We start from the raw sequence: 14,762 nt of genomic DNA, 5'->3' as shown, positions 1-14,762 counted from the left end.
TTAAGGATGAAAAATTTATATAAAGTTTACCGATAAAATTAGCAATGCAGTACAAAAATCTCACGATCTAAATATAAATCAATTTCGGCAGGGAAAATGTATTAGAAAAAAGGAAAAATGTACTATCGTATAAAATATGTATATATATATATATATATATATATATATATATATATATATATATATATAAAATATGTATAAAATAAAATGTACTAAAATTGTACAATTGTACTAGCTCTGGCAACACTGTATGGGTATGTTATGTAGAGACTACTATACGTTCCATGTAAGCGATATCGGAGTATATGCAGTATATAGGCAATACTCAATACGTATGATATTAAAAGGTGCAGCAACTGTTTAAACTATTTAATTTTATGTAATTTATTATAATTTATAGAAATCATCTAATTACATTCAATTGCAACTATATGTTAAACGAGAATAAATATCAGAATACACAGTCAAAAGAAACTGAAGCATAATGTACGAATGATGGGCAATGATACTCAAATGTACAGAACTATTCTCTGATTTCTTAATAGAAATCGTTCTAATACTGAATAATAGAATATCAATCATTATTGTTATTAATGAAACAAGCGAAAACTATAGTGAACTCTAGGGCTTTTCGATGATGATCTGGATGTTCATAAAATAATCTGGTGGAGTGGAGAAATATGATAAAAACTATTTTGTGTTACCTATCACATAAAGGTGAAGGGATGAATTGTATTGTGGGGCAGATTCCTCATAAAACAGGCAATAGTTTCTTGCATTTGCTTATGAGTTCAGAAACACCCTGTTTATTGATCTCAATGTCGATATCAGTCCCTCTGAGTTCTCGCAGTTGACAAAAGAAATGCATAACATAATTTTATATGGATTCAGAAATTATCTTCAAAATTTATATATTTCTTATTATTCATGTCAGTGATTTTTACAATTTAGATATTTGTTAGCTACTGTTGGTTTTTCTCGTTTTATCTCGATTATCAATTATATCTATCTTTTTTAAGGGGCCTCCCGGTAAACCCGGCGTTCCAGGTCTGCCAGGTGCAGAGGGGTTGCCTGGAATTGATGGAAATCCCGGACAACCTGGTACTAAAGGCGATCAAGGAGCTCCAGGCCCACAAGGCACTATTGGATTTCCTGGTGGACGTGGAGTAAAAGGAGATGAAGGTAAAAGAGGTGTTCAAGGTGAAAAGGGGGAGCCAGGAGAGAGAGGTGCAGAAGGAGAAAAGGGAGAAACTGGAGCCAAGGGAGATGTAGGGGTGCAAGGGCCCCCTGGTATACCTGGACTGGAAGGACCTGAAGGTCCAAAAGGTTTTGAAGGTCCTCGAGGGGAAACTGGAAATGTGGGGCAGCCTGGAGAAAAAGGGAAAGAAGGTGCTCAAGGGCTAATCGGATATCCCGGTGCAACAGGTGAGAAAGGTGATAAAGGAGAGACTGGACGCACTGGACCTGATGGGGAAAAGGGCGATAGAGTTAGTATTCAGCTTCATTTATTAAAGGATTTACTAAAATATACTGTGGAAACTCTGCTATTTCGTGTTATTAACATTTCTTATATATTGAATAGGGTCATACTGGACCACAAGGAGAACGTGGTGATATGGGACCTAGAGGATTCAGAGGGGGAAGAGGAAGGCAAGGCTCGGATGGTCCCCAAGGTCCAAAAGGTATTTTGATTTAATTTAGATATAAAATGTCTATGTTCTTATTCCGCTTTTGAAGTTTCCCATTCATCTGCTCTGTATAGTTATGAGTATATTTCTGTCATTCTTTTTTGTAAGGTGACACTGGACAACCGGGGGCTTCTGGACCACAAGGAGAAATCGGTCCACCAGGTCCAGAAGGTAGCAGAGGTTTTACTGGGCTTCCTGGAAAAGTAGGACCACCTGGAAAGGATGGATTACCAGGTATGCCAGGAGAAAGAGGTCCGCCGGTAAGTCAAAAATATTTACAATAATTTATTCATATTTTTTGATATCCTTTTTATTTCTTTGATAAATTCAGGGTGAGCCGGGAAAACCCGGACCTCCAGGAGCTGCTGGTGTTATAGGTCCACAAGGACCCGCAGGAGAACCAGGACCGATTGGTGAACCAGGATCATCAGGTGCACCCGGTGTACCAGGTGAATCAGGACTACCTGGAGAAGCAGGTAAAGAAGGATTACCAGGGCCACCGGGACCTCCAGGTCAATCTGGCCCAACTGGTCCAGTAGGTTTACCCGGACTTCCAGGAGAAAAGGGAGCTAGTGGACTACCAGTGAGTTCATTGCTATTTACATTTTTATGAGAATCCCAGAATCTCATTTATTAAAACTAACTACTAACTAACGAGTACCGACAGAGTGATGATGAATATTTTGAATTCCAAAATAAAAACTTTATTTATGACAATATCAGGCAAGAAACCCCAATATTGCATCTCCTTGTCGAAATTCTTGAACATTTTTTCAAGGCAATTTCATTCCGATAATGGTTTGTTGCATCTTTTATTGTATAGATATGTATATTTAGTAACGTTATAGGGTCCCGCTGGAGGAAAAGGTGATATGGGTCCTGTTGGGCCACCGGGACCTCCAGGTGATAAAGGTCAACAGGGCGAGGTGGGAAAAGATGGACCACCGGGACCAGAAGGTAGAAAAGGGCCTCCAGGTTCCCCGGGATCTGGCGGAGCGAAGGGTGAGAGAGGCGATCGTGGTGCTCCAGGAATAGCTGGAAGAGATGGAATTCAAGGATTGAGAGGACTTCCCGGAGCACCCGGACCAATTGGTCCTCCAGGAGAAGATGGCGATAAAGGTGACGTTGGTCCGCCAGGGGAGAAAGGATTTAAAGGAAGCAAAGGAGAAGCAGTAAGAAATAGATTTTCCTTCAACAAGCAAACAAGTAAACAATAATTTTATATTTTTTTAGGGTCCTGTTGGAACGCCCGGTCTTCAAGGGCTTCGCGGTGAACCAGGTCCAGTTGGTCCTCCTGGAGAAAAAGGACCTCCGGGGGCTATGGGTAGACATGGAAATAAAGGCGAAGAAGGACCCAAAGGTTTAACAGGTCCAGCAGGACCTGCAGGGCCACAAGGTTTACCAGGACCACCAGGAGTTAAAGGAGAAATTGGAGATGTTGGTAAGTTCAAACGAATGTAATTTGAAAAGTGTGTGTTACTATTAGTGTATCAACAAACAAACTCCAGTAACTTTGATATTCAATGAAGATTCAAAATATTCATATTGCTGATGCCTTTTTTATATTGTTTTGGTTTTTCTATTTTGTCTATTTAAGTGGGTCTTTATACAACAACCATCTAATATTTTTGATAAATTAGTATGTTGGTCCTAGAGCGAATTTTTTGATGATATCTAGTTGTTTCTGTCCACTGTGTTCTGCTATCATTAGACATAATAATAACTTTTCTTTAACAAATCTGATTTAATTCAAATTGAATTCATGGTATCAGCTCACCTGTTTTCATTTCGATCTGGTGGATCAAAAAGAATAGCAAAGTGAGACATGCATTCAGTTAATTTTGTAAAGCAAAGGTTGATAATGAATTGGTGAGGGGTAATATAAATATTTCAATTCATCTGATTTGAAAAAAATCAAATAGGACGTAGACGTAAACGAACTACAATTAAATGTGTCAAATTATTAGAGATTTTATGCAAAATATATGATGTCTAGCAGTTGCAAAGCTTCATCATTAACATTTAGGTTGAGTCTTGCTGCATGCAATGTTGACAAAACAACTTAAGATTGTGATTAATAGACTTGACATAACAAGATATTTGATTGCAATATGTTTGTGTAAAGCCAAATCTACTTCAACATTAAATTTTCAGTTTCCAATGATGTTTGGTTATGATATTTGAATGAGATTTTCATTTCTATATTTCTACCATGTTTTCAACTTTTAATAAGCTGAAACTTACTTCTACCCGATTAGATTGTACGTTGTTGTGGAGTAGTTTTGCCTTTACAGCTCAGCCCTTCTCCACCTTTATCTACAATATATTTTGTACAAGACTCTACATCTGATCATTCTGCTTGCAAAGCTATTTTTCTGGAGTTTTTGTGCCCCACTTCCCAAAATGTTAATACTACTTCTTCAAAGCACTTAAGTCTCTTAGTGAAATGGACAGGACATTGACTGAGTAGATGCTCTGCTGTTTCCATGGGTTGCTCCCAAAATTTGCAGTTGTCGTTCTCTGCAATGATTATCGTCTTAAGGTGGTATTTGTAGGGGCATTGACCTGTCAGAAGATCAACAACCAGTTTGATGTCGTTTTTGATCATCACGAGAAGTTCCTTCGACTTCTTAGCTGGTATGGTTATGAACTTTTTGGATTTTCATAGGTCTGGAGTATTTCTCCACTGAGACTCCATCCGATTCTTAAGTATTAAATATGATGATAATTATATCAATTATTTTCTGAAATTCAATTATTACAATTGTTTAAAACTTGCTTTAGGTCAAAAGGGTCCTCCGGGTCCAGCTGGTTCTCCAGGAGAACCAGGAACAAGAGGACCTAAAGGCGCCGAAGGAATGACTGGACCTGTAGGTCCTGAAGGATCTCAAGGCTTAAAGGGAGATTCTGGGCAACCAGGCCCTCCGGGACCTCCTGGAAATGAAGGAAAAAATGTAAGTTTTGTTATTTCACACAGTTATTATATATTTCCATTACATTTTATAACAAAATTCGAATTTTTATACTGAGGTAGGTACTCAGAAAAGAGAAAATGAATGTTTATCAAGGTGAAATTTCATGTTGACACGCGACGGTGGATTTTAGCGTGAAATGAGGAAAGGTGGTAAAATTTTTTTTATTGTTGTAAGCAGTAGTTTAAAAGTTTCATACAAATTCATTCAATCACTGAATACCACTTGCTTTGTGTTGATTGCAAATTAACAAGAAAAATCTGGTTTGTTATTTACAAATGAATTGTTTTTATTTTATACAATAAAATACGTCCAATATTCCTTTGGTTGTACTAGATTATTATCCTGGAGCTGTTAGACTAAAAATTCCAAACTAAAATTATCAACAATTGTTTTTGTAAGTTATTTATTTTTGACACTATTTATTTTTTTAATATAATTAAACTCCGATTTAATTCTTTAGGGTGATTTAGGACCGATCGGACCAAAAGGAGATGAAGGAAAACAGGGAATTCAAGGCGCACCAGGTCCAAGAGGTCTCCCAGGCCCGGAAGGACCTAAAGGATCTCCAGGTGCAACTGGCTTTCCAGGGCCACCAGGTGAACCGGGATTGCCGGGATTAAAAGGAGAAGCAGGTCTTAACGGAGATAATGGAAAGCCCGGAGAGGTAGGACCTCAAGGAGAACAAGGCTTACCAGGAAAAATTGGACCAGTAGGCCCTGTTGGTAGACCGGTATGTAAATAAGTCAATCGGGTATACATGATACTTAAAATGTGTAATATAATGTTTGTATTAGGGACCTGAAGGTCCAGCGGGTCAGCAAGGAAACACTGGGTTGCCAGGAGAGAAAGGTGACATGGGTGTTATAGGAGCTCCGGGACTTCAAGGGCAACCCGGACCTCAAGGAGTTCCGGGTCCTCCGGGAGTTCCTGGTATTGTTGGAGCACCTGGAGCTGCGGTCAGTATCATTATAATAATATTTTGGTCTTGAAATTTTATATTTTATATTTTATACCTTAATTTCATTCTATACCCAAATTAAGACCAACATAGTTGACATAATTAATCATTTTGGAAGCTCAATTCAGATTTTTTTCCAAGTTTTCTAGAAGAGTCAAATATTGAAGATTTGCTGAAACTTTAAATAGTGGTCTTATTAAATGACATACTGAATTGTGAAAAAATGCTGTTATCATTGTTATCGATGGCTCCTTCTCAAACTTTACTGGAAAGCGTCCACTTAACTGTGTTAAAATCTGATGTACATAACTATTTATCTTCTGGAACCCTGCTTAATTTTGTTCTCTGTTCTGTCCATTAAAAATTAGTAACAGCCTTTTAGGAGTAGATATAATTATAATACAGTAAACTTCCGGTTATCCGAGTCTCTGTTAACCGAGCCTCGGTTAAAATAATAAACATAAATAAAGATCTTAATAGCGAGACATCTACAGGTAGCCGCGATGGTTATTTATTTATATAGTAACAAGGCCGATCAAGCCGTAGGAGCCTCTACTGGCTGTTGCTAGGTCGAGCCTTCATGTCGTGGGAAGGCGAAAAGACACATTCTAGACTCAATTGGCTCTGAACTCGCGCTGAACTCTGTTGATGTTAGACGCACTCGCGCTAATTGTGTTTGTGTGTTATTTTTGCCATTTTTATTCATATTATTGTTCCTACTGTATGAGTAAGAAACAGAAGAGAGTTCTAGTTTGTTTTGAAATAAAATTTAATGCTATTAAACGATTGGACAATAGTGAATCGATTAAAAAGGTGGCCGCTGATTTAGGGATTGGGGAAGTGACAGTTGGCGATTGGAAACCAAAACGTGAAGAAATCGAGAAAGATGTGTCGTACTGAATTGCGTTGGCCTAGGATGAGGTAAAAACATGGACGGACCATGCATAAAAGCACTAGAACACGAGGACGTGAGTGAACTAGTCGAACTAGCCAATGAGTTACCCGTTGAAGATCAAATGAAAAGCAAAGACATTCATTATTGGTGCAATTAAGATGTTTAGATGAAGATTACCGACGAGGAAATCATCGATATGGTAACCGATGCTAAGGAAGTTAAGATGACAATATGGACGAGGTAACTCTCAAAATATCATACACCAACGCGCTGAAGGCAATCGACGCTGCTCTTGCTTTCTTAGAGCAACAAGAAGAGTGTACGCCACACGAAATCCAACATTGTATCGTCCAAGCGAGGGAAGAGGTTATCTCAGAAGACGATCAAAGAATTTTCTAAGAAATAATCTATGTTTTTAATTTTTTCATACCATTCATCAAGGTAGTTTCCTTCCAGAGTGTCAATACAAGGGTTTTCTAATTTTTCTATTGCATTTTCATGTAACCATTTTTCTTTGGCAACAAAATATTCCGTGTATATACCAAAATTCAGACCATAACCTTTCAGCTGATTTTTTGATTGATTCGGTCTGCTGTTGCCAGGTTCAATTCACTCAGATAACTGCTTTTGTGATTCAGATCATACGGATTCAATACTAATAGCGCAATCTATGTATTAGCCTGTGAACTTTTCAGTCTACCTAATATAATCACCTCTGCTGAACTATTTTCACCTTAGATGAAAAATATATTTTAGAAATTTAAAAATCCCTATGCAATAAGCTTGTTATGTCCTTTAAATCTTGTGCAGAGGCTAATTATTTCTGATATTTTACAGGGTGATAATGGCCCCGTGGGTTCTCCTGGTTTACCTGGACCTCAAGGTAAGATAGGAGAATCAGGACCAAAGGGTAATAAAGGCGATCGAGGCCGAAGAGGTCCTAAAGGCCACAGAGGTGACCTGGGACCAACTGGGAAAAAAGGAGAAGAAGGAGAAAGAGGCGAACGTGGAGAGAAAGGTCCCAGAGGACCTGAAGGTATAAAAGGAAACATGGTAAGCATTTTAAAGTAATATAAACAGCATTCAATTATTTCACCTAATTAAGAATGAAAATCTAGAAATACCGAAGAAGTTACTTGAATATATCAAGTACTGAAATTGAAACTGCCATTTACCTCAACATAGTGGTGGTATACTGCCAAAGTTTTGAAATTATCTAATCTTTGATAACTCTTTGAATGGTATATAATCGGAAATCTAAATTTTATCTAAGAGATGTCATCAAAAAATGCAATGAATATGCTAGTATAGCCGCTTTTTAGTGATATCAAATCTACAGTTTCTATAATGGAAGTTTAATTATAAAATGGAAAATAATGGACAGTTACCATTAGTGTAAAGGAAAATTTCCGGAAAATATTTTCATAAAAAAAGTTTTGAAGAGCACTATTTTCTTCTATTGTTTTAGAGGATTAATTTTATTTGAGGTGTAACAGATGGAAAATGTGGACTGAAATTGCTTACTGCTTCATGACACAGTTATGTATATCTTTAAAACAACATTAACAATGAACAATCTGTCAGCTTCTGAGTCAGAAGCAGCAAAAGAATAAGTTTAACTCTCTTCATATTCTTATTTTTTATCTAACTCGTCCAAAAATCCTACATTTTAATATTAGAGGCACCGGAACCGGATTCCAGTTATGGGAACGAAACATTATCTTACCGACTCCTCCTTTTGTTAAACGGTTCTTTATCTTATTGTGAATCTAGTTTTAGATTTTAGGATCTCCCAGGACTCACAGGAGTTTTTAATATGCCAAGTGCAACTTTGTAATCCGTCTATGTGTTAGGATGGCTTGCCACCATATATTGGTGACACAAAGGCCCCAGTAACCCAAATTTATTACCCTATATACCATCTTTTGCTAGGTAACTTGTTATCTCGCTTGAAACTGAAATACCAATATTCCTAACTTCAGCTATTTTATGGATAAATGCCATCTCTCTTCCGCGGTTAAATGAATGCCTTGATTTAAAGGATCTAACAGTGCAGCAGCCAAATAGAATGGTCCCAAAGCCATGGACTTCCTTTTTGCTTATGAATAAAATAAATGGTTTTTCTGTTTTTTTTTTGGGATTTCACTGTTTTGTAAAATAACCTTACGTGATACGAAAAAACTAAAAGCAGATTTGAAATCAGCGCTATCTAATAGCTATAAAACAGTTAAAATTTTCAAATTAAATTTCTACTAAGTATTAAAAAAATCCTAGCTTCTATTGGGATACATTATGCATTCATTCCTATTTCAGGGACCTGTTGGTCTTGCTGGCCCTAAAGGTAATGACGGTCCTCCAGGTCCTCCTGGTATAGAAGGTCCTCCTGGTCCAAAAGGAACTGACGGTCAAGCTGGCATTAAGGGTGAAGTAGGTCCACCAGGGCCGATCGGACCTCCAGGTCCACCTGCTGAAATGCCTTTGTTACCTCCTGAATTATTATTTCAAATGAATAATGTCGACAAAGGTGTTGTTAGAGAAAGAAGAAGTGTGGAAGAAATGATGTAAGTGTATAGATAACTCAAAATTTTCTTTGGCTCAGTTGAAATTGTTTAGTGAGGAATATGAAGACGAACTCGGATCTAAAATTGACGAGATGTCGAAAGAGGATATAAACATCAAGTTTTTAGAAATGTATAGTACAATATATAATATGAGAATCGAACTGGAGAGTTTTAGAAAACCAAATGGAACAAAAGAAAATCCGGCGATGACTTGTAGAGATCTTCATTACGGACATCCGCATCTGAAAAATGGTAACGTATTAATGCTGTTGTCGCGTTTTTTTTCACTACTCGTATTTTATGGAATAAGAGAATGTCGATTGAAAAAAAGGTTAGTATATAGTGTGACTGATACCAGTCTATTTTTTTTCAAAGAGTATACACTAGGTTCGAATACTTTCTCTTCTGATAGAGTATTCCAGAGATACAACACAACATCATTGACGGCTCGTGGTGACAAAATTTTGGGTGATCTTGTTGTGAAGTTTTGTCGGGTTTTATGCCGAATTGTTGTAAGGGTTGCCACACAAATGTTTACTTTTATTGTCTTTAAGGAGAGAAATGTGTGAGATTTTTCAAGAAATGAAATATTGGCTTAAAAAATTCTTTTGGTTAATAAGTTTAAAACGAGGAGATCCTGAGATGTAGTGGCATTCGAAACCAGGGGATGACTTACAACAACAAAACCAAAAATCCTTGCCTACGCAGATGATGTGGTACTTATAAGTAAATCCAAAAAGATACTCTACTCTTTGGAAATACATATAAATGAATAAAGGACCAAATATATGAAGATGGAAGGGATTTGAATGAACACAACCAATTAAAAGTGACGACAGAGAAAAAGTATAGATTTGATAAAGTCTGGGAGTTCGGAAACCTGGGTGTGTCAGTGAAAAACGATGGAGATGAAACTAGAGAAATTGACAAAAGACTGGCGACTGAGAACAAAATGTTTGGAGACCTAGGAAAAGTATTAATATCGAAAAATATTTTAAGAGCCGGCCGCCAGGTTACGCATCTACAAGACAGTTAAATAACCAACGATGTCGTATAGCAGTGAGTGTTGCACCACCAACAAAACACAAGAAAACAAAATAAACATATGGAAGATAAAGTTATTAAAAAGGATTTTCGGAGGAGTGCAGGATCAAAACGATGAAAAGATCGAACGTAGAGATCAAAGCTGACTTGGATATGTGGTCAGAGTTATTCAACAGATGATATATGGACGAAGATTGTTGTATGAAAAGATTATTATTAAGGGGAAAATGAGCGAAAAGGTAAAGAGGTCCTCCATGTGAAAAATAGATAGAAGCATGTAGAGAAGATCTAGGAACAATAGGAATGGAGAACTAGCCATGAATAAAAATAAAAGCCAACAGAAATAAAAAATAGTTGATTATAATTGCAATTTCTAATCAGCTGGTTTCTTTTTATCCTTTTTAATAACTTGCTGCTACCTACATTATGTGGGTTTTTAGTTGGAAGAGCTACTTCTGCCATGGTATGTAGATATCAAATAAAAGTCTTCCATGACGAGTTTTATTCTTGACTGTTCGTCTGTTTTAAGTGTTCGATAACGTTTTTTAATTTTGCGATTATATTAATTAAATGTATTTTTTCATCAGAAGAACTCTTAAAATAGAAAAAAGTTACGAAAAACATTCGTGTATCCCAGAATAATACTGCAACGGTGTAAATCAGACCGTAGGTGGATTATTCAGCTTGTCGATTATACTAATTTATTTATCAAGATATCAGAAAAAGGCTGCGTAGCATTGAAAATATTATTTTTCTATTATGCAAATTATGTAATTATCTTTTATTCAGTTCTTAATTTTTTTGAGAAGGCTTCAGCACTTATGCACTAGACGTCCTTGTACGACATAAGTTGTAAAAAAGTTTTTTCTCCATAACTTTGGATTTTTTTATTATTCAATTTAAAATTATCGTTTGAATTCTTATTAGGCGATGTAGAATATTCTTGTATGCGCGGTTTCAGCTTCTCAATTTGGGAGAGGAGAGGTCACGAATTGACATTAAAAAAAGTAAAACTGTGATCAGGGCTTTCTATAGGTAAATTTTCTTATTCACATATTATCCACAAATGGGTTAAATAAGAACAAGGGAACAATCGTATGGTATCATCTTTGCGTGCCTTATGCCGTCCTATTTTAATCTATAATGACCTTTCGGCCTTATGATGCCATTTGCAACTGCTTAGTTGTTTTCGTTCTATTTCAGCACTTCTCTGAAACTTTACAGAAGCTTTGATGCTCCCCTAAAATTTTTCCTGAAAGTAAGACAGTTTGGGGAAATCATGACCCCCGTGACTTCCCCTTGAAACTGCGCCTTTGTTCTTGTTATAATTATAATAGTTTGTGACACATTTGAAAATTTCTGCAAGGTCTCTACTTTTGTGCTATGTTTTGATTAGTAAGCTGAAATATTTGAGATGAGATTTTTATAATTTTTTTCTGGCATTTCTCTAACATCTCCATACCCTTTACAAAGATAGCACTTCACATTTTTTAACTATTTTCAAGTTTATATCGTTAGATATATAGGATGCTATATCAGCGTACCGATCTTTTGAGATACGGGGCTCCCATTTTATGTTTGATGTTACAGTAATACCAAGATCATTTTGATCCTCAATATGTTTAAGATGAGTATCACTCAATAGAAAAGAAAATTCTTTGTTAATAGTTTCAATACTTGGGATAGTACACTTTTCCTCATCCACTCTGTTTGGTTTGCGAACGTTAGTGAACGTGATCCAGACTACTTCTACAGAATTTAAATCTTTCTCATTTATTTCCTTTGGAACTAAATTTTTCACATCCATTTAAGTAAAGAATAGTTTCACTATCATATTTGTTTTGATATAGTTTATTTTCAATGTAGGCTGGTACTGGATAGATCCTAATATGGGAATGAAAGATGATACAGTTTATGTTTTTTGTAATATGACAGCAGAAGGAGAAACATGCGTGTATCCAGACGTTCACAGTTCGAGTATACCAAATATTCAATGGCAAAAAGAGGGTAATAAAGTGAATCGGTACTCAAATTTGCGAGGGGGTTTTAAGGTAAGATATGAAAAATAATAGTTTATTTTTCAAATTTCTGCAAATTTTCATGTGAGAAATTTCTAGTGATCATAATTAATAATTATTTTTATAAAAACTATGTAATGTGTATTTTCATACGCATATACAAGGGGGCCTTGATAGACCTCAATCGAAAAGGACATACCAACAAGTACCCATACATGAATACAAGTTTCATCCATACACATATCTAATTGGCCTTTCTTGATTTCAGTAAGTCTTCTTTTACTCCTTGGAGATCTGTCGATCTGTTAATTCTGAAACTGCCTCTGCATCTTTTCCTGAGAGGTGGATTGCTAACTATATTTCCACCTTTTAGGTGGTCTCCCGGGAGGCCTTGGGCCGAGCGGGTTTGTTTTCTAGGACTATTCTCGGAAGTCTGTTCTCGTCCATCCGTCTTAAATGGTTGTAACACTGCCTCTTACGCTGTCTTCCCATCTTACAATGTATTGTATCCCGCATTGCTCTTTGACATCTGTATTTCTTACTCTGTCTCTTCTTGTTTTCAGTAAATAATAATGGATAATATATAAGACATTCTTAAAAACTGAATATTGTATTTTCATTTGAAATTTTTTGTTGTTCTCAAATAAGAGCCAATTGATTTAATTACTTCTCAAAGAGAAACTGTTCCTCCTGTGTGATACCAGACAAATGATTTAGAAATATGAAATTTTTTAGCACAGATTGAGCACTTCTTGTCAGTTGATTTTCATTAGCTTCAACCATGTAAGAGCTTTTATTGTATTTTAATATTACAAAAAAATATACAATTGAAAATAATATAGATTTCTCATGAATTAAATAAAACCTGGAACCGTTGGGGATACCTAGCATACTGTTTATACTCCCACAACACATACACATACATAACACACACAATTATAGTGAAGTTGATAACTTGGTTATCGAAACGCGTGTCAGACAGTGTAATTACGAGTATGGGTGTAGTGGTGATGTAAACGTTGTATTCAGTACTCAATTTATTATTTTGTTTTCGTTTCAGATCACTTACGAAACTGTGGGTACTGTACAAATGTCCTTCTTAAGGCTTCTTTCGAAGGAAGCTTACCAAAACTTCACCTTTACTTGTATAAATAGTGTCGCATGGTTTAATTCAAAGACCGAAAATTATGACATGTCCATTAAACTACTTGGAGATGATAAATACGAATTCTCTCATGATTCTGCTCAAAAACCAAAAATCTTAGTTGATAACTGCCAATTCAGAAGCGACAAAGGTGAAACCATCTTTGAAGTGAGGACTCAAAAATTATCACATCTTCCACTCATCGATTTCTATCCGAAAGACTATGGCTTAACCAACCAAGCTTTTGGATTTTCCGTAGGCCCTGTGTGTTTCAAATAAATTTCGGTAGCATTTATAAATTTACTAGTTGTGATAGCACCTATTTATTGTTTTATGTTAATATTGTTAATAAATGTGTACATATTTTACTATTAATTTTAAATTTTCTAAGTGTATGTCAGTTACACGGTGTACAAATAAATAAAATCCTGTTTGGTTGGTATAGTTAACTTTTTTTAATTATCAATTATTATGTACCTGTTTCTTCTTTTTCCCTTATGATAACTGCTATATCCAAAAAATTAAATTGATGAGCAAATGTTTTTCTCATATGATATAAATTGAAACTAATGGAATCACTCAAAACCAATAAGGTAACATTAGTTTAAATGTTCATTAGAACAAATTAACAGCTTTGAATACTTTAGGGTAAAATGGTTTCCCAAGGAAAGGAGTAAATAGAAATTAAAACTAGAATACAGAGTGCAATTAATGTACACCAAAATTTGAAGAATACATTTCTAAAGAATATGGTGGTATCTATAAAGCGACAATCACGTAAAAATATATATAATAAATAAAATAAGAAAGTCAATTAAACAATATCACACATGTATTGAAAAGTATTTCAACGCGTGCATTTTTGGTATTAGGTTCAAAATAATTAAAAAGTTGCGTATTTTGATTTTCTACAAGATATCCTTTTAATTTAAGAATGGTTAGTTTAGGAGACTCTGTCTATAATCGCATTCATAAGAAAGTATTAACTCTTTGTTACTCTGTTAACCCTTTTATAATTTCTGTTTTATTTACAGTAATAAACATTTCAAGCTAAATAGAGGGAAGATACCGTCTTTATACCTGCAAATGTTCGATGCACGCATTCATTTTTATTATTGGTTAGGTAAAAAAATTTTAATTCTTGCAAGTGAAGAAACTTATCTGACTTTATATTAATTCTTTCTTTGTGTAATTGCGGATAATTTACTACTTCCATTCCTTTTGGATTTATACGCGCAAGTAATTGCCTGTATTATGTATGTATTGGTCGCATTATTCCATTTTTTTATTTCTATTCCTTTTGTACCATGTATTTGGTTTTTCTCTTCGTACATTTGAATAATCTGTTCTTTTTTTCATTTTCTTCTTTTCTCGTGTATCTCCACTTTTATTATTTTCACTTCTAGGTTCATCAAGATCCGTTTCTCCTTCATCACTTTATTTTCCGATGTTTCAACATATTCTGGATTAAAATCTGAA

General features: G+C 35.5%; 1 protein-coding gene across 1 annotated transcript in view; it reads left to right on the top strand.

Moving 5' to 3' along the window:
- The window catches only part of LOC130442536 (collagen alpha-1(XI) chain-like), a 29,813-nt gene extending 16,088 nt beyond the window's left edge, over positions 1 to 13,725 (top strand). The window contains exons 13-26 of the mRNA XM_056776712.1: positions 1,020 to 1,487; positions 1,583 to 1,682; positions 1,797 to 1,948; positions 2,020 to 2,271; positions 2,537 to 2,860; positions 2,922 to 3,129; positions 4,473 to 4,642; positions 5,124 to 5,393; positions 5,458 to 5,619; positions 7,354 to 7,569; positions 8,830 to 9,077; positions 9,130 to 9,329; positions 11,988 to 12,172; positions 13,200 to 13,725. Coding sequence (XP_056632690.1) covers positions 1,020 to 1,487; positions 1,583 to 1,682; positions 1,797 to 1,948; positions 2,020 to 2,271; positions 2,537 to 2,860; positions 2,922 to 3,129; positions 4,473 to 4,642; positions 5,124 to 5,393; positions 5,458 to 5,619; positions 7,354 to 7,569; positions 8,830 to 9,077; positions 9,130 to 9,329; positions 11,988 to 12,172; positions 13,200 to 13,562 — 3,318 coding nt within the window. The 3' untranslated portion in view covers positions 13,563 to 13,725. The remainder of the gene's footprint in view (positions 1 to 1,019; positions 1,488 to 1,582; positions 1,683 to 1,796; positions 1,949 to 2,019; positions 2,272 to 2,536; positions 2,861 to 2,921; positions 3,130 to 4,472; positions 4,643 to 5,123; positions 5,394 to 5,457; positions 5,620 to 7,353; positions 7,570 to 8,829; positions 9,078 to 9,129; positions 9,330 to 11,987; positions 12,173 to 13,199) is intronic.
- Positions 13,726 to 14,762: the final 1,037 nt, after the last annotated feature.

Source organism: Diorhabda sublineata, chromosome 1, assembly GCF_026230105.1.
Source record: "Diorhabda sublineata isolate icDioSubl1.1 chromosome 1, icDioSubl1.1, whole genome shotgun sequence".
Taxonomy (NCBI): Eukaryota; Metazoa; Arthropoda; class Insecta; order Coleoptera; family Chrysomelidae; genus Diorhabda; species Diorhabda sublineata.
This window is presented reverse-complemented; position numbering and strand designations above follow the sequence as displayed.